At 32.0% G+C, this 20,325-nt stretch overlaps 1 protein-coding gene across 1 annotated transcript in view; it reads left to right on the top strand.

Annotated features, from left to right (window-relative positions):
• The first annotated feature begins 639 nt into the window (after positions 1-639).
• LOC130444526 (putative mediator of RNA polymerase II transcription subunit 12) overlaps positions 640-20,325 on the top strand; it is a 52,848-nt gene continuing 33,162 nt past the window's right edge. Inside the window, exon 1 of the mRNA XM_056779710.1 lies at positions 640-932. Within this exon, the coding sequence (XP_056635688.1) occupies positions 840-932 (93 nt within the window). The 5' untranslated portion in view covers positions 640-839. The remainder of the gene's footprint in view (positions 933-20,325) is intronic.

Below are 20,325 nucleotides of genomic sequence, written 5' to 3' on the forward strand. Positions count from 1 at the left end.
TAGGTTTCAATATTATCTCGATAATGACGAATTGTGAAATTTCGTAGGTTTCAATATTATCTCGATAATGACGAATTGTGAAATTTCGTAGGTTTCAATATTATTCCGGAAAATCTAAGAATATTCTTTTTCCAAAATTATTATATTATATTAGCTCGCCATTTTGAGCTTGATTTCGGACCACGATTTCAAATTTTTGAGCGCTATTTGGCCCAAAATTTTTCTTATAATAAAATTTGAGGAAATCCTTTCCATATTTGGTAGTAAAGATGATTATTTTGTGCTTGTGGCAATGAAATTCCGAAGTGTATTTATTCTTCAAATATATTACAAGCTTTCTAATAATAATTTATTCATCCTCGGGGATTGAAATTATATATCTTAAATAAATAATAGAGATATGAACATTTGATATATTTATGTAAAAAATAATTGAAAAAAAATTGAGAATTGAGGTATGAAATTTCATAATCAAATTCATATTTTAAAAAATAACTTTCAAAATGACAAATTCGATTCTCTTTGTCTTTTATAATTTTATAAAATGAATGATTTTAACGAGATAATGTAAGTAACAATCGCAAATAATTCTCATCCGTTCTTAATGCAATAAAATCATTCCTCCTTAACAGCCTATCCATTCTTTCACCTTCGACAGTGTCGTCACGTTCAAATGGTAGGGGACTAGCTACAAGGATACCTCTCCAACACTCTACTTACCAGTCGGTCACAGCGGCCGTTGAAAAACATCTGAGGACTACTACTTATCTGCTTTGCGCACCTCTTACTTTCATTTTTTTTTTTAATCTATACCGAGTGTTTCGGGAAAGTTTTTCGTCATGGAGAAGGAACCTCAACCAGAATCTATGGCTACAGTGACTATTAAACCCGAGTATACGCCTTCTGAGTACTCGACTTCTGAACCACCACCGGTAAGTGAAGAATTTTGTGAAAAAATGTGCAAGTAATATATTTTTGAGCGAAAAATTTATTAGAATTTAACTCTAGGTCTAAACATTATCATTTTGGGCAGTGGTGGCTTTAGCCACCGCGGGGCCTTTTCGAGGTAATATCAGGGGGGGCTCCAGCGGAAAATTTTAAAAATATAGTTTTTAGTGCGGTTTAAGCCTCTCTAGATTATTTTTGGTCAATGTTTCCATATATCTACATGATTTTCCGTAGCGTAGCTGTAGCTCCGGGGATAATTTTTTAATTTTAATATTTTAAAATTGAATAAATAATAATTCGATGTCTTTATGTTTTTAATTAATATAGTATATTAAATTTTGTAAATAAATCACCCTCCCGGGAGGCATGCCTTTCGCCTTAACTAATTTTTGTTACAAATGTAGGAGAAAAAATTCAGGCACATATACGTGGTCACGTCTAAAATAACTTTAATTTAGATATCGGGGATATGTTCAAAATAGTATATAAAAATCGTAGCGATTTATAGCTTGTTTAATGTTTATACGTGATTAAAATTTGAATGGTATCTATCTCTGTTATTTTAATGATAAATTGATTTACTAAAGTCACAAAAATCATGTACTATTTGTATGATTACTTAAATAAATAAAAATATTTTCCACAGTAATCAAAAAATCGTGAGACTAACTAAGAAAAACATATTTTAATGGCAAAATTCGATTTCCAACGCTTCTCTAATTTCTCGACGTCGAGCTAGTAGTCACTAAGGATTAGGTCTGGACTATATGGTGGATAAGGAAGCAATTCGAAGTCGACATGTGAATCCGTGCATTGTGTTTGTCAAGCAGTGTTTTTTTCTTTGTTTTTCCTTGATTTTCGCATTCAACAACTCTATGTAGTATTCGCTATTGATTGTTTCCCCCTTTTGGAGTTAGTCGATTCCATGTGCATCCCAAAATACTAAAGCCTTAACCTTCCTAGCTAACTGTTGTGCCTTTGGACGTTTCGTACCTGGTTCACCGGCTGCAGTCCACTAAGATGATGTTTGCTTTGATTCCGGAGTGAAGTGATTAATCAATGTTTTATCCATTGTCTCATATCGACGCAAAAAATCTATTTTATCACGTGCAAACATGGTCAAACACTGCTATGAATCAATTTGTAGAGTTTTTTGTTCGTATGACAAAGTTTAAATTTAGCAAACCGATAACAAATATTTCTTTTCAATAGAGCAGAGACACTTTTGAAGCTACTGCTGAGCTTAGACAGCATTATTTTCATCAAAAAACAAAGATAAGATTACCCACGCAATTGTTTTGAAAAGTAGCTTAACTTACGCTGCTGCCACTTTTTTCTGACTAATCGAAATGTCAGGAAAGAATGATAAAACTGATTTTTTAGAGAAAACAATAGTTATACAGTTCATTAAAGCATTTTATTGAAAATTTTTGCTATTTCAGCATGATGCTTATTTGTTCACTGGATTCGTTAGCCTGAAACAAAAATATTTTTTTCTTACAAGAAAGCTTTTAATAAATTTATGTTCGATATATGATACAGATCCGTAATTTGTACATTGAGTTGTTATAACATCTGAACAGAAAATATTCTCCAAAGTATTTTCCTTTATTAGCAATGCAGTTGATTCTATGATTGGAAGAATTTCTGTTAGATTTCTTTCAAAATGGCTTCAATATACCTTTTAGCTTGTTGAAACAAATAATTTTAGCATATTTTTATATTTTTTTCTAGTGTCAAAGACGTACTTCAAAGTTTCTACGTTATTTCCATTTACAGATTTTAATATACGCAAATTTACATCATAGTACCATAAACCTTTGGTGTTTCATTGATTCTTCAAGGTTTTTTTTCACATAAAATGTCATTTTTTCACAAATACCATTTTCGATATTACATTTAAATAATGTACCTCGGGTAAAAGTTAAATTGAGACTATAAACAATATAATTATCCATTTTATATCTGCAAGTGATTGAAAAAGCTGTTGACTTTCTTAGAAATGTCAGGGAAGATATACTAGATAGTTTTTTTTTGTAATTTTTCAATTTTTTCTTTGTGAAATTCTCGATATTTATTATCGTCCAAGTCATTATTTCGTTTATTTTCTCGTGACCGGAAACAATGCTCCACTAAAACACTTTTTCATTGTTAGAACCGCATTTTAAACGTTAAACTTTAAGTGTCAACCAAAAACAATAAAATACGAGGTGTGTTAGATAAGTAACGTAAGTTATATACCTACAAATTCGTTTCAATAAATCTAGAAAAAGTTGTCGATAGTCAAGGTCTTTTCAGTTCTAGTATTTTAAAACATATTTTAATCTAGAAAAAAGTCATAACTGTGTAAATCAGAAATCTTTTATTATTTGTAATCATATCAATAAAACAAGGTTTTTTTGACATTTTCGATTTGATTTAAAGTGTTTAAATTTAACTCATCAACTTTATTATCAAACGATGATCTCGTCTAACAAGAGCCTCATACTTTCCACGTAGCCAGCTCTAACTCTTCTATTTTCGTGGTATCTCAAAGTAGTTCTCGTATACGAGGGTTGCTATTTGTCATTGTCATCATAAAGTTTGACATTTTTAATGGTAAACGTACTCAGAACGTGCTGTTATATGTGTGTTCTTCTAGTTGTTTACAGATATTTGAAACATTCAGTTGTCAAATTGGTCAATATATTTGGCTGTCAAAAAGATTTGATGGTAGCAGGATAATTTGAAAATCGCTCAAAAAACATCTCGTTTCAATGGTTAAAAAATTCAATAGCGGTGCTTCAAAAGACGTCTATATAAACAACAATCGACTGTATGGGGCTTATGAGCCAAATCCAACAAAAGTTCTGATCTGATCTGACACATCAGTTCAAACAAAAACGTTTTCGAACAGTCAAAACATTGAATTGATGAATCAAGCAACGTACAAACCTTGTTTGGCACCCAATGATTCCTTCTTATTCCTGCAGGTTAAAAATTGTGAGGTCGAAACGTTTTTCTAAACCTGAAGAAACAGTTGATGCGTTCAAATCACATGTTGTGGAGGTACATCGACAATAATTGATTCAAACGTATGCGAAAGTGTTTTGGTCTTAATTTTGAAAAACAATGAAGCCATATTCAATTATAAATATTTGTTTTTATTTGCCTATCTCAAAACTTAGTTGGCAGCCCGCGTACTTACCCTGGAAATGCATTTCTTTGAATAAATATCATTTTTTGAAACATCCAAAGGTTTAATATTAATCTTCGTCGATCTGTAATTAATAAGTTTCAAACCGGTAGTTGTTAATTGAAGAAAAATCTGTTAAAAATGGTCTAATGGTCGAATTAAACATGTCGTAACTTAATACGACTAGTCTCTAGATAAATATCGTCAAGAAAAAGTTCATTTTGATTATTTCAAAAGCTTCTTATGATAAAAAACAATCGACAGTTTTGTTTATAAGCGTTTGTTTTCAATTGGCACATTTCTTCATTGCATTCAACTTTCTCCAAAGGTAGAATATTCATTGTGATATCACTGGAACGATTTACCCGCATCAAAATCTATTCAGCAAATTAACGCCTTCATATTTAGAAATTACAATTTGCATGTGTAAATTTCCGTGATCTATACAGTATGTACCAGCAAAATAAAATACTTTTATATATTCCGTCTTGCTTTCCCACTCCTCCTTTAAAAACCCCTTGGCATCTTTTGCTGTTTCTGGTTATTCCAAAATGTATCTTTGTTATTTTTACCATCATCTTCTTTAGGTTCATATGACATAACAATACTAGATGTTTTTTTGTTCTTTGTCCCAATTCTACTGTCATTATCCTCTCTGATTGAGGCTCTCATTCAACAAGGTGTTTGGGTATTAAACAACTCATGTCTTTTTCGTTAGATGTACACCACGTCCGTTGTTTGGTTTGATTCTTGCGATTTTCTTTCTTTTTGTTTGCGTTAGGTGTAAAATAGATACTTTCACCTTTTTAAACTCATTCTCCAGCTCTATCTCCTTTCCATTGATACTTTTAGTGTTACAAGGAACCATTTTAAAAGCGTTATTTTTGTAATTTTTTTTCCTGCGTCTATTATTCTTTTTTGCTTGGTGATTCTAGTCCAGTTTTGCATATTCCTTGCTTTTTGTATTTGTAATTTCCCTATTGGACATGAATATCTGTGTTGCTTAGTTTTTTGCCTTGCGTGTTATCTTTTCCAGCTGCTGCTCTAAAAATTCCTCTCTTTTATCATATTTTCATCTTCGTTTTGGCAGTAATTGTCTTCTTTCTTCTAAGTTTTCCTTAGAATAAACCTTCTCAACCCAAATATCAGTCCCCTTTGGATCTTTTGTATTTTCTTCGTAAATTTCGTTAACTTCACCAAAATGCTAACGTCCTCCAAGTCAGTTTTATTGAAGTTAACGCCCTAATATTCTCATTACTTTGTCTTGAGTGATACTTTACCAGTTTTTCAGAACTAATTTTCTATCGAATAAAACGATTTATCCAGAAAAACGTGATAAAAGGTCTAAGGAGTAAAGCTTTGAAAAAAATTATTTATTGACTTAAAATGTACAATGAAGAATTAATGTTATCATATTATTGACTATTTTCAAATGCATTATGTAAACCTATTGCATTTATAAACGTTTATGAATTCCTACCGCATAAGATATGACAAAATTACGTAAGTCGGGATGAAAAAAATTTGAGTTCCTATTCTTGTTGTGATTATTGTTACTCAACCAAAGTGAAATCAATAAAAAGTACAGTTGCGCACCGTTTTAAAAGAATACTTCCTCGTCAACATTCTAACCGACAATTCGTTGTAATATTATCATCGATTAAGGACTCTCCCCAGGAAATAATTTTCCACGGAATGTTTTAAAACATTTAAATATATATATTTAAAAAAATTTCTAATAACCAATGCAAACATTTCAATATTTTGAAAGCAAATAAATCTACTAAAACCGTTATTTTGGTTTAATACTAATTAAATGAAAATATTCGCCATTAATCCCCCCAAAAAAGTGCCCGAAAGGTGCATAGTTCTTCCAATACCAATTGCAGATTATAAAAATTTTGTTAGATACCTCATTTTATAAATTTATCATTTTTATAAATACTTTTAAAAATATACCTCGTTAACTTGCTACAAATATTAAATTATAAAACGTAAATAGACGAGTAAAATGTACCTGCCTGTTGGGGCGTTTGATTTAAACAGGGTACCAGACTTGAACAGCGTCCTTTTTGTACCTCATTCGTTTATTTCTGAAAAATGATAAACCATAAAGGAAAATAAAATCTTCGGAAATAAGACAAAAGAAAAAAAACATTTGATTGAATTATGACGGGTTGTAAAGATGGTGATACCACATAGTCTTCTTTGATAATATGTTCAACACTGTTTTCCCAAATCTATTGGCGGTCTGCTGCTAGAACTTTTTCATAAATGGAAAATTTATTTACTCCAGTTAATTCAGAAATTCGTATTATGTATATCTAAATCTTCATTATTAAATTCATACCTGCCTTTATTCTCACTGCACTGTGCAATTTCATTGTCTTTATTCATCCATGGTCTAAAGATCGCACGATTTCTATTTATTTAAAGAGATTTATGAATTAAATAAATCTCACCATCGACCCCACTGCTTATCGCAGACTGTCTGGCAAGTATATTACGAAGAAATTGTGTACATACGCCTTCCGACAGCTTCAACCAATAGAAATGCATTTATGTTTACGTTTCGATGTTTTCATTGGTAAACGTGGACTAACGGTTTGTTAGATGTTTACGGGGAGTAAAAACTTGCATAACTTTCTTCTGCAATTGATAATGGAAGAACTATACTTTCTCATTAGTAATTGATCGAACTGGGCGAGTTATTTTGTTTTGTGTTCTTGATGAACTATTTGTTTTAACCTTCCCCATACCAAAAACAAATCAATCCACTATTGTAAGGTCTGGGGATCTAGCAGACCAACATGTCATAATCATCTACTCAAGCCGTCTTCCACCAAACATATTATCAAGCCAATATTTGAGTAAAATGCAGTTGTAATATGAAGAAATAAGTCTGTTGAATATTTAAAACAAGTTCTTCAACAAATATTTACAAAATTTGTTAGTAAGAGTATGTTGATTCAACGTTCCTTCAATAACGGAAGGTTCGCTCGTATGGTACAGCTCGTAATTAGGTAATGGGGATTCCCTACGTTTCCAAATCGATAGTTATGGTAAATCGGAACGTCATTTGTCGAAGCTTTTAATAAGCATGAACCTGCATTCAAGCTCATGGAAGGTAAATTTCCCCATAACAAGCTTTACGAAGAAGATTCCAAAGGACCCAAACTTCGTTTTAGTTTTAGAGGGCTTCAAAAAAGATGTATGAGAATCTTGTTGATTGCTTAGAAATACATAAGAAGTTGTCCCCATAATAAATGACGCCCAAATAAAGGAAGAAATCTTTATGGGCTCTAAAACAAACAAAATTCCGAAGGACCAGAACTCCGTTTCAGTTTTAGAGGGCTTTGAAAAAAAAGAATGAGAATCTTGTAGATTGCATACAAATACATGAGAAGTTTTCCCCATAATAATCGACGCCCAAGTAAAAGAAGAAATCTTTATGTGTTCTGAAACAAAGGAGATTCTGAATGACCAGAACTTCGTTTCAGTTTTAGAGGGCTTCAAAAAAGATGTATGAGAATCTTGTTGATTGCTTAGAAATACATAAGAAGTTGTCCCCATAATAAATGACGCCCAAATAAAGGAAGAAATCTTTATGGGCTCTAAAACAAAAGAGATTCCGAAGGACCAGAACTTCGTTTCAGTTTTAGAGGGCTTTGAAAAAGAAGAATGAGAATCTTGTAGATTGCATACAAATACATGAGAAGTTTTTCCCATAATAAACGACGCCCAAGTAAAAGAAGAAATCTTTATGGGCTCTAAAACAAAGGAGATTCTGAATTACCAGAACTTCGTTTCAGTTTTAGAGGGCTTCAAAAAAGAAGAATGAGAATCTTGTAGATTGCATACAAATACATGAGAAGTTTTCCCCATAATAAACGACGCCCAAGTAAAAGAAGAAATCTTTATGTGTTCTGAAACAAAGGAGATTCTGAATCACCAGAACTTCGTTTCAGTTTTAGAGGGCTTCAAAAAAGATGTATGAGAATCTTGTTGATTGCTTAGAAATACATAAGAAGTTGTCCCCATAATAAATGACGCCCAAATAAAGGAAGAAATCTTTATGGGCTCTAAAACAAAAGAGATTCTGAATGACCAGAACTTCGTTTCAGTTTTAGAGGGCTTCAAAAAAGAAGTATGAGAATCTTGTAGATTGCATACAAATACATGAGAAGTTTTCCCCATAATAAACGACGCCCAAGTAAAAGAAGAAATCTTTATGTGTTCTGACACAAAGGAGATTCTGAATGACCAGAACTTCGTTTCAGTTTTAGAGGGCTTTGAAAAAGAAGAATGAGAATCTTGTAGATTGCATACAAATACATGAGAAGTTTTCCCCATAATAATCGACGCCCAAGTAAAAGAAGAAATCTTTATGGGCTCTAAAACAAAAGAGATTCCGAAGGACCAGAACTTCGTTTCAGTTTTAGAGGGCTTCAAAAAAGAAGAATGAGAATCTTGTAGATTGCATACAAATACATGAGAAGTTTTCCCCATAATAAACGACGCCCAAGTAAAAGAAGAAATCTTTATGTGTTCTGAAACAAAGGAGATTCTGAATGACCAGAACTTCGTTTCAGTTTTAGAGGGCTTCAAAAAAGATGTATGAGAATCTTGTTGATTGCTTAGAAATACATAAGAAGTTGTCCCCATAATAAATGACGCCCAAATAAAGGAAGAAATCTTTATGGGCTCTAAAACAAAAGAGATTCTGAATGACCAGAACTTCGTTTCAGTTTTAGAGGGCTTCAAAAAAGAAGTATGAGAATCTTGTAGATTGCATACAAATACATGAGAAGTTTTCCCCATAATAAACGACGCCCAAGTAAAAGAAGAAATCTTTATGTGTTCTGACACAAAGGAGATTCTGAATGACCAGAACTTCGTTTCAGTTTTAGAGGGCTTTGAAAAAGAAGAATGAGAATCTTGTAGATTGCATACAAATACATGAGAAGTTTTCCCCATAATAATCGACGCCCAAGTAAAAGAAGAAATCTTTATGGGCTCTAAAACAAAAGAGATTCCGAAGGACCAGAACTTCGTTTCAGTTTTAGAGGGCTTCAAAAAAGAAGAATGAGAATCTTGTAGATTGCATACAAATACATGAGAAGTTTTCCCCATAATAAACGACGCCCAAGTAAAAGAAGAAATCTTTATGTGTTCTGAAACAAAGGAGATTCTGAATCACCAGAACTTCGTTTCAGTTTTAGAGGGCTTCAAAAAAGATGTATGAGAATCTTGTTGATTGCTTAGAAATACATAAGAAGTTGTCCCCATAATAAATGACGCCCAAATAAAGGAAGAAATCTTTATGGGCTCTAAAACAAAAGAGATTCTGAATGACCAGAACTTCGTTTCAGTTTTAGAGGGCTTCAAAAAAGAAGTATGAGAATCTTGTAGATTGCATACAAATACATGAGAAGTTTTCCCCATAATAAACGACGCCCAAGTAAAAGAAGAAATCTTTATGTGTTCTGAAACAAAGGAGATTCTGAATGACCAGAACTTCGTTTCAGTTTTAGAGGGCTTTGAAAAAGAAGAATGAGAATCTTGTAGATTGCATACAAATACATGAGAAGTTTTCCCCATAATAATCGACGCCCAAGTAAAAGAAGAAATCTTTATGGGCTCTAAAACAAAGGAGATTCTGAATGACCAGAACTTCGTTTCAGTTTTAGAGGGCTTCAAAAAAGAAGAATGAGAATCTTGTAGATTGCATACAAATACATGAGAAGTTTTCCCCATAATAAACGACGCCCAAGTAAAAGAAGAAATCTTTATGTGTTCTGAAACAAAGGAGATTCTGAATGACCAGAACTTCGTTTCAGTTTTAGAGGGCTTTGAAAAAAAAGAATGAGAATCTTGTAGATTGCATACAAATACATGAGAAGTTTTCCCCATAATAATCGACGCCCAAGTAAAAGAAGAAATCTTTATGTGTTCTGAAACAAAGGAGATTCTGAATGACCAGAACTTCGTTTCAGTTTTAGAGGGCTTCAAAAAAGATGTATGAGAATCTTGTTGATTGCTTAGAAATACATAAGAAGTTGTCCCCATAATAAATGACGCCCAAATAAAGGAAGAAATCTTTATGGGCTCTAAAACAAAAGAGATTCTGAATGACCAGAACTTCGTTTCAGTTTTAGAGGGCTTTGAAAAAGAAGAATGAGAATCTTGTAGATTGCATACAAATACATGAGAAGTTTTTCCCATAATAAACGACGCCCAAGTAAAAGAAGAAATCTTTATGGGCTCTAAAACAAAGGAGATTCTGAATTACCAGAACTTCGTTTCAGTTTTAGAGGGCTTCAAAAAAGAAGAATGAGAATCTTGTAGATTGCTTAGAAATACATAAGAAGTTGTCCCCATAATAAATGACGCCCAAATAAAGGAAGAAATCTTTATGGGCTCTAAAACAAAGGAGATTCTGAATTACCAGAACTTCGTTTCAGTTTTAGAGGGCTTCAAAAAAGATGTATGAGAATCTTGTTGATTGCTTAGAAATACATAAGAAGTTGTCCCCATAATAAATGACGCCCAAATAAAGGAAGAAATCTTTATGGGCTCTAAAACAAAAGAGATTCTGAATGACCAGAACTTCGTTTCAGTTTTAGAGGGCTTTGAAAAAGAAGAATGAGAATCTTGTAGATTGCATACAAATACATGAGAAGTTTTTCCCATAATAAACGACGCCCAAGTAAAAGAAGAAATCTTTATGGGCTCTAAAACAAAGGAGATTCTGAATTACCAGAACTTCGTTTCAGTTTTAGAGGGCTTCAAAAAAGAAGAATGAGAATCTTGTAGATTGCTTAGAAATACATAAGAAGTTGTCCCCATAATAAATGACGCCCAAATAAAGGAAGAAATCTTTATGGGCTCTAAAACAAAGGAGATTCTGAATTACCAGAACTTCGTTTCAGTTTTAGAGGGCTTCAAAAAAGATGTATGAGAATCTTGTTGATTGCTTAGAAATACATAAGAAGTTGTCCCCATAATAAATGACGCCCAAATAAAGGAAGAAATCTTTATGGGCTCTAAAACAAAAGAGATTCTGAATGACCAGAACTTCGTTTCAGTTTTAGAGGGCTTTGAAAAAGAAGAATGAGAATCTTGTAGATTGCATACAAATACATGAGAAGTTTTCCCCATAATAAACGACGCCCAAGTAAAAGAAGAAATCTTTATGTGTTCTGAAACAAAGGAGATTCTGAATCACCAGAACTTCGTTTCAGTTTTAGAGGGCTTCAAAAAAGATGTATGAGAATCTTGTTGATTGCTTAGAAATACATAAGAAGTTGTCCCCATAATAAATGACGCCCAAATAAAGGAAGAAATCTTTATGGGCTCTAAAACAAAAGAGATTCTGAATGACCAGAACTTCGTTTCAGTTTTAGAGGGCTTCAAAAAAGAAGTATGAGAATCTTGTAGATTGCATACAAATACATGAGAAGTTTTCCCCATAATAAACGACGCCCAAGTAAAAGAAGAAATCTTTATGTGTTCTGACACAAAGGAGATTCTGAATGACCAGAACTTCGTTTCAGTTTTAGAGGGCTTTGAAAAAGAAGAATGAGAATCTTGTAGATTGCATACAAATACATGAGAAGTTTTCCCCATAATAATCGACGCCCAAGTAAAAGAAGAAATCTTTATGGGCTCTAAAACAAAAGAGATTCCGAAGGACCAGAACTTCGTTTCAGTTTTAGAGGGCTTCAAAAAAGAAGAATGAGAATCTTGTAGATTGCATACAAATACATGAGAAGTTTTCCCCATAATAAACGACGCCCAAGTAAAAGAAGAAATCTTTATGTGTTCTGAAACAAAGGAGATTCTGAATGACCAGAACTTCGTTTCAGTTTTAGAGGGCTTCAAAAAAGATGTATGAGAATCTTGTTGATTGCTTAGAAATACATAAGAAGTTGTCCCCATAATAAATGACGCCCAAATAAAGGAAGAAATCTTTATGGGCTCTAAAACAAAAGAGATTCTGAATGACCAGAACTTCGTTTCAGTTTTAGAGGGCTTCAAAAAAGAAGTATGAGAATCTTGTAGATTGCATACAAATACATGAGAAGTTTTCCCCATAATAAACGACGCCCAAGTAAAAGAAGAAATCTTTATGTGTTCTGAAACAAAGGAGATTCTGAATGACCAGAACTTCGTTTCAGTTTTAGAGGGCTTTGAAAAAGAAGAATGAGAATCTTGTAGATTGCATACAAATACATGAGAAGTTTTCCCCATAATAATCGACGCCCAAGTAAAAGAAGAAATCTTTATGGGCTCTTAAACAAAGGAGATTCTGAATGACCAGAACTTCGTTTCAGTTTTAGAGGGCTTTGAAAAAGAAGAATGAGAATCTTGTAGATTGCATACAAATACATGAGAAGTTTTCCCCATAATAAACGACGCCCAAGTAAAAGAAGAAATCTTTATGTGTTCTGAAACAAAGGAGATTCTGAATGACCAGAACTTCGTTTCAGTTTTAGAGGGCTTTGAAAAAAAAGAATGAGAATCTTGTAGATTGCATACAAATACATGAGAAGTTTTCCCCATAATAATCGACGCCCAAGTAAAAGAAGAAATCTTTATGTGTTCTGAAACAAAGGAGATTCTGAATGACCAGAACTTCGTTTCAGTTTTAGAGGGCTTCAAAAAAGATGTATGAGAATCTTGTTGATTGCTTAGAAATACATAAGAAGTTGTCCCCATAATAAATGACGCCCAAATAAAGGAAGAAATCTTTATGGGCTCTAAAACAAAAGAGATTCTGAATGACCAGAACTTCGTTTCAGTTTTAGAGGGCTTTGAAAAAGAAGAATGAGAATCTTGTAGATTGCATACAAATACATGAGAAGTTTTTCCCATAATAAACGACGCCCAAGTAAAAGAAGAAATCTTTATGGGCTCTAAAACAAAGGAGATTCTGAATTACCAGAACTTCGTTTCAGTTTTAGAGGGCTTCAAAAAAGAAGAATGAGAATCTTGTAGATTGCATACAAATACATGAGAAGTTTTCCCCATAATAAACGACGCCCAAGTAAAAGAAGAAATCTTTATGTGTTCTGAAACAAAGGAGATTCTGAATCACCAGAACTTCGTTTCAGTTTTAGAGGGCTTCAAAAAAGATGTATGAGAATCTTGTTGATTGCTTAGAAATACATAAGAAGTTGTCCCCATAATAAATGACGCCCAAATAAAGGAAGAAATCTTTATGGGCTCTAAAACAAAAGAGATTCTGAATGACCAGAACTTCGTTTCAGTTTTAGAGGGCTTCAAAAAAGAAGTATGAGAATCTTGTAGATTGCATACAAATACATGAGAAGTTTTCCCCATAATAAACGACGCCCAAGTAAAAGAAGAAATCTTTATGTGTTCTGAAACAAAGGAGATTCTGAATGACCAGAACTTTGTTTCAGTTTTAGAGGGCTTTGAAAAAGAAGAATGAGAATCTTGTAGATTGCATACAAATACATGAGAAGTTTTCCCCATAATAATCGACGCCCAAGTAAAAGAAGAAATCTTTATGGGCTCTAAAACAAAGGAGATTCTGAATGACCAGAACTTCGTTTCAGTTTTAGAGGGCTTTGAAAAAGAAGAATGAGAATCTTGTAGATTGCATACAAATACATGAGAAGTTTTCCCCATAATAAACGACGCCCAAGTAAAAGAAGAAATCTTTATGTGTTCTGAAACAAAGGAGATTCTGAATGACCAGAACTTCGTTTCAGTTTTAGAGGGCTTTGAAAAAAAAGAATGAGAATCTTGTAGATTGCATACAAATACATGAGAAGTTTTCCCCATAATAATCGACGCCCAAGTAAAAGAAGAAATCTTTATGTGTTCTGAAACAAAGGAGATTCTGAATGACCAGAACTTCGTTTCAGTTTTAGAGGGCTTCAAAAAAGATGTATGAGAATCTTGTTGATTGCTTAGAAATACATAAGAAGTTGTCCCCATAATAAATGACGCCCAAATAAAGGAAGAAATCTTTATGGGCTCTAAAACAAAAGAGATTCTGAATGACCAGAACTTCGTTTCAGTTTTAGAGGGCTTTGAAAAAGAAGAATGAGAATCTTGTAGATTGCATACAAATACATGAGAAGTTTTTCCCATAATAAACGACGCCCAAGTAAAAGAAGAAATCTTTATGGGCTCTAAAACAAAGGAGATTCTGAATGACCAGAACTTCGTTTCAGTTTTAGAGGGCTTCAAAAAAGAAGAATGAGAATCTTGTAGATTGCATACAAATACATGAGAAGTTTTCCCCATAATAAACGACGCCCAAGTAAAAGAAGAAATCTTTATGTGTTCTGAAACAAAGGAGATTCTGAATCACCAGAACTTCGTTTCAGTTTTAGAGGGCTTCAAAAAAGATGTATGAGAATCTTGTTGATTGCTTAGAAATACATAAGAAGTTGTCCCCATAATAAATGACGCCCAAATAAAGGAAGAAATCTTTATGGGCTCTAAAACAAAAGAGATTCTGAATGACCAGAACTTCGTTTCAGTTTTAGAGGGCTTCAAAAAAGAAGTATGAGAATCTTGTAGATTGCATACAAATACATGAGAAGTTTTCCCCATAATAAACGACGCCCAAGTAAAAGAAGAAATCTTTATGTGTTCTGACACAAAGGAGATTCTGAATGACCAGAACTTCGTTTCAGTTTTAGAGGGCTTTGAAAAAGAAGAATGAGAATCTTGTAGATTGCATACAAATACATGAGAAGTTTTCCCCATAATAATCGACGCCCAAGTAAAAGAAGAAATCTTTATGGGCTCTAAAACAAAAGAGATTCCGAAGGACCAGAACTTCGTTTCAGTTTTAGAGGGCTTCAAAAAAGAAGAATGAGAATCTTGTAGATTGCATACAAATACATGAGAAGTTTTCCCCATAATAAACGACGCCCAAGTAAAAGAAGAAATCTTTATGTGTTCTGAAACAAAGGAGATTCTGAATGACCAGAACTTCGTTTCAGTTTTAGAGGGCTTCAAAAAAGATGTATGAGAATCTTGTTGATTGCTTAGAAATACATAAGAAGTTGTCCCCATAATAAATGACGCCCAAATAAAGGAAGAAATCTTTATGGGCTCTAAAACAAAAGAGATTCCGAAGGACCAGAACTTCGTTTCAGTTTTAGAGGGCTTCAAAAAAGAAGTATGAGAATCTTGTAGATTGCATACAAATACATGAGAAGTTTTTCCCATAATAATCGACGCCCAAGTAAAAGAAGAAATTTTGATGGGTTCTGAAACCAAGAAGATTCCAAAGAACCGAAACTTCGATGCAATTTTACAGGGTTTGGTAAAATAAGCACTATAAAACATATAAATTAAAGTCTTCCTTTAGGTTTTGTAGCATTTTTTGACAAATTTGTCAGTAAATTCCTTATTAGATGTACATTGAACAATTTATGTCATGTCAGATTTTTTAAGAATCCTTAAGATTTAATCTGTTGAAACTTTCACAGACCCTCACATTGTTGGGAATATTTAAAAGTGTATTTTCACCTTTTCACAAAGTGAAAATATTCAAAATTTTTCAACTACTATGTGATTTATGTTTTATAGATACTTTTATTGAATGTGTCATAAATGCAGTTTGTCGATTAATCACAATCACAACTACTGGAATTACCAGGTGGTTATAATAGTTTGAAAAATGATTGGAATTTTGTATGAAGCATTTTTTGCATCTACTAACTTTGATTAAATTATAATGACAAACCCTGTACATCAACAAACTTTTTCAAAATGAAGCAATAAATAATATTTGAATAATGTGAATAGAATTTCGCTATTATATAATTTCAACTATTTATAATTGACTTGTCATGAAGAACAAAAAAACAGTCATTACAAGAATTTGAAGAATAGAAAGCATAATCTCCCATGCAATTAGTGGTATGAATCCAGTGTGAAATTGTTCGATTTCTCGTTTTAAAAATATAATTATTGATATTTTACTCTCCATCAATCATTAAAAAAATATAACATTGTTTATTAAATAACAATGCAGACATAATTATATTCATGACATTTTTATCTACACGAGAAAGTTCCAAGCTGTAATTTCATGTAGACCACGAAGTATCGATACAAGTCCCAACGTTATTTTGAAAGAACGGTATCAATTTAGGGAAGTTATTTCTCCAGTAGGCGCAATCATTTTCAAGATGTACTCGTTTAAATACTTAGTAATAATACATCAAAGTTAATTTATATTTACAATGACAAGCCAATTTCGATTGAAGCGCCACCTCAAATAAATCCAGCGTCAAACTTCAAAACCAATTCTGTCAATATAAGACAGATAAGTGGCCGAAGCGTCAAATCGATGCCAACAAATAACTAATATATTACTCTTTTAAACTTTAATCTAACCAAACGAAGAGTTAAAATAATTGAAACAGAAAATGCAGTTAAAGGAAATAACGTTATTAAATTCCTTCATATCAAAGTGATCGATTAAAATCATCATTGGCGTTTAAACCATTAGATGTTTCAGGTTTAGGTCTGATCCTTTTTTTGCTAGTCATTAATGATGTCACAGACACATGGCAAATTGATTTTATTTGCGGATTACACCGGTGTAATTTGGTGTGGACCAGATAAACAAGCTTTACATTCTACCATGGGTAAGGATCTCCCTGTTTTGGTCTACATATTGACGGTACCCTTCAATGGATTGTACAAAATGTAAAAATTCACATGAGTTTGGCGTAAGTTGTTCAAGAACTCATAGTATTGATTGAGAAACAGTACAAGTTATTAACAGCACATCTTGCTGAAGATCAACAGCGAATATACTTAGAAATTGTCTATTAAATGCTACAAAAACTATAGGAAGGAATTTTGATGGACGAATCAACATTTTCCCAAGCAGAAGTATTCGATAGAAATAGATGTTGTTATAAAAATAATAATTGAAGATAAAAAAAACTAATTTAGGATAAAAATCCACAATAATGTTTGATCGTTAGGAAAGATACTGCCAGAGATAGTTTAGCTATTTTCAACTGAAAAATTTGGGTTTTTGTTGTTGAGAAAACGTGATGAATTCGATCTTCTGGATTGGTTAAGGTGTACAAATTTCATGACTATAAAATAGTCTTTTATATAATATGAATAATTTACTTAAACAAAAAATGTGGAAATTGTGAAAAAAATTAAAGCATTAATCCCATAGTTTGTTGATCACAAATTGGAGAAAGTTTTCATTTTTCTTATTGTCCTAATAAACATAAACAACCGCTGTAAAAAATTCTATAATTTCTTACAAAAACCCTCCAAAATTTAATGTTTCCAATCACTCTAATTCCAGGACAGATTTCTTATATTTTGGGGCTGCTTATCACGAGGAAATTTACGTATTTGAATTCTTGTTGAGAGCTTTCCCAAAGTTTTTCATGATTTTCAGTTTAATAAATTTTGGAAACATGATAAAGGAAGGTTCTTTTCCTTACAAATCATGCTTAGTTATGGATTCCAATCTTTTTTAAATAATCTAAAGATCTAGTGCGACTATCACACTTACACGGAAAACAACAATTGGTAAAGTTCATTTGTAAACCCAAAACCTTTGCTGAGACTTCTAGATTACTACAAATCTTTCGTTCTAAGTATGCTATAGTATCTAAAATTAATTTCTTTAGTATGTACAGCATGATAAACCTAAATTTATATAATCTCTTTCAAGAAGTATATAAAAAACTTCATTCCTGTGGTTGGTACTTAATGTCGAAAATCATTTACATTAATACAGTGAGTGAATTTGATCTCCTGTGTTTTGATCCCAGTAATTCCGCATTATGTTTTGGTTCATTTGAATCTGTTTTGGGGTCGTGGAATTCATTTTTGTAATGATTGTGAGGTTGTAGACTCATTAAATGTCTTCTACAAATTCTTGCTGGTACTCTTCCAAATATAAAGGCTTACGATATGGTATACTAGACAATAAAAATGATAAGTTAACAGTTAAATTTTAGTTAACTACCCTGAATATGAAGATACACATAATTAGTCATATTTTGAGAAGTAGTTAACAAAAAACAGAAATATATTATTTATATTTGTCTATTTATTATTATTAATTAAAAGTCTATGAATTTGAAAACAAATTCAAGGTTAAAATAATATTGAATGTAAAGTAGAACTTGTCACAATATTTTACATAAAGTATTGCGTAAAAATAGTTTTAAATTCAAAAAAATTCAGTTATTTCAGATTTTAATTAAACGAACCGCATGATTAATGAAAATTTGCGTTAATGTCTTGATAAAAGTTCAACGAAAAGATTTTAAATAAAACCAGGAATAATAGTAAATTTATTTACATTTTTATCAGGTAAAAATTGTCCCTGAAATTTTAGTTCAATTATCTTTGTTTTTTTTTCTTATCACTAGCGTTCAATTAGTTTTCTTTTTTTTTAACGACGTATTATCATTTCACGTTTGAATGCGGAATATAATAACAAAAGTGTTTAAATATAACATTCAAAAAATTTCTAGTTAATTACTTCCTTTACGATTTCGACTAATATGAATCGAACAAATAGAAATATTTGAAAATAAACGTTTCACAAACGATGCCACATCGACACAACCTTAACTTAGATCGCGGATCAAACTCAATTAGAGACTGATAGCATGCGCACTTTCAGTTCACGAGAGGATGGTGAAATTATCGACGATATAGGGTACAGTTTAACAACAATTATGACATTTTTTTTATTGTCATAGCTCTATTAATTATTAGTGAATTATAATATCTTGTTAAACGTAAAATTAAAAGTTTCTTGTATGTGTCAAATCACAATAACAATAACTAGCAAAAGCCAACTCTTCTTCTTTTTTTAACCATTGTTTCTCAACATAGACAAATAAAGAGCATAGAACAGCTTAGAAATGAATTCTCACATCATAACAGAAAGAAGTTCTTCAAAACTGACTTGTGTATGACATTACTAAAACTTTTTTAATTGTAGAAATAGCTAGATAAAATTTCTAATGGATTACTACTAAAAAATAAAATGTTGTACATCACTCATACATTTTTAATCATCAAGTTAATATTGAAGATACAGAAAACGGCTTGTAAGTGGAAATTTACTATTGGGAGAGAGAGCAAAATAATCTATTTACCACTATCTATCTCTCTCCACTTTCTAATCTATTTAATCATCTGTTCCCCAACCACGTGATTCAATCATAGAGTTAGTATTGAAGATAGAGAGAGTGACATGTAAGTGGAATTGTTATTATTGGAATAGAGACAAAGAGGATCAGTTTAGCACTTTCTATCTCTTTTCTACACGCTTCTGATTGATGTTTTATGCATACAGTTAACATTAAGATCAACAAGATCCAATCAGAATTGATTAGAGGGAGAGATAGAGAGTGCTGTACTGATTCATACTCATTGTCTCTCTGTCTATAATTCACGTCCAATCGAATAAGCTCCCATACTTTGTTCTCTCTATCTTTATTATTTACTCGATGGATTCAAAGTAGTGTTGGTGGACAAACATTTGGAGTTTCGAGGTTTTTATTAATATTTTGGCATTTAGAGGCGCAGTAAAATCGGGATGTGTATGAATGTATACTCATTTTGAGAGTATTAATGCTTATGCAGTTGTAAAAAAATGTTTGAATCACAAAGTAATTACATGATACAATTTACAAAGCTCATAGACTACATAAAAGATATTGTTGGATTGTTCTATTGATAAAATATAAAAGAATGAGGTTATGTTTATCTTCCGATAACTACAAATAGTTTTCGTTGTCTCTAATTAATTTTTTAAATAGATTTAACGATTTTTTATTATAAACATATTTATTTATTTATATCACTATTAGTACAGCGTTCTTGGATGTGAATATTTAAAAGTATTATATCCTGAAGGCATCATATTAATCCTGCGACCTTTGTAATCACACTCTTAATCCTATAAGTGAAAGGAAGACTTGGATGTATAATTTTAATGTTAAAAGTCAATACGTTATTGCAGATGTGCAAATATATACACACACTAATGCAATCAGCAACGTGTACCGGATTTCTTAGTTGCACTTTAGAAAGTACCGACTTAGTACCTGTTGAAGTGAAATTAATAACATTTACGTGGCCGTAAAAATGTTATATTTATTTATTTTTTTGTAGGTTTGAATCAATTGATATTTATTTTTATT

This window comes from Diorhabda sublineata, chromosome 5 (assembly GCF_026230105.1).
Source record: "Diorhabda sublineata isolate icDioSubl1.1 chromosome 5, icDioSubl1.1, whole genome shotgun sequence".
Lineage (NCBI taxonomy): Eukaryota > Metazoa > Arthropoda > Insecta > Coleoptera > Chrysomelidae > Diorhabda > Diorhabda sublineata.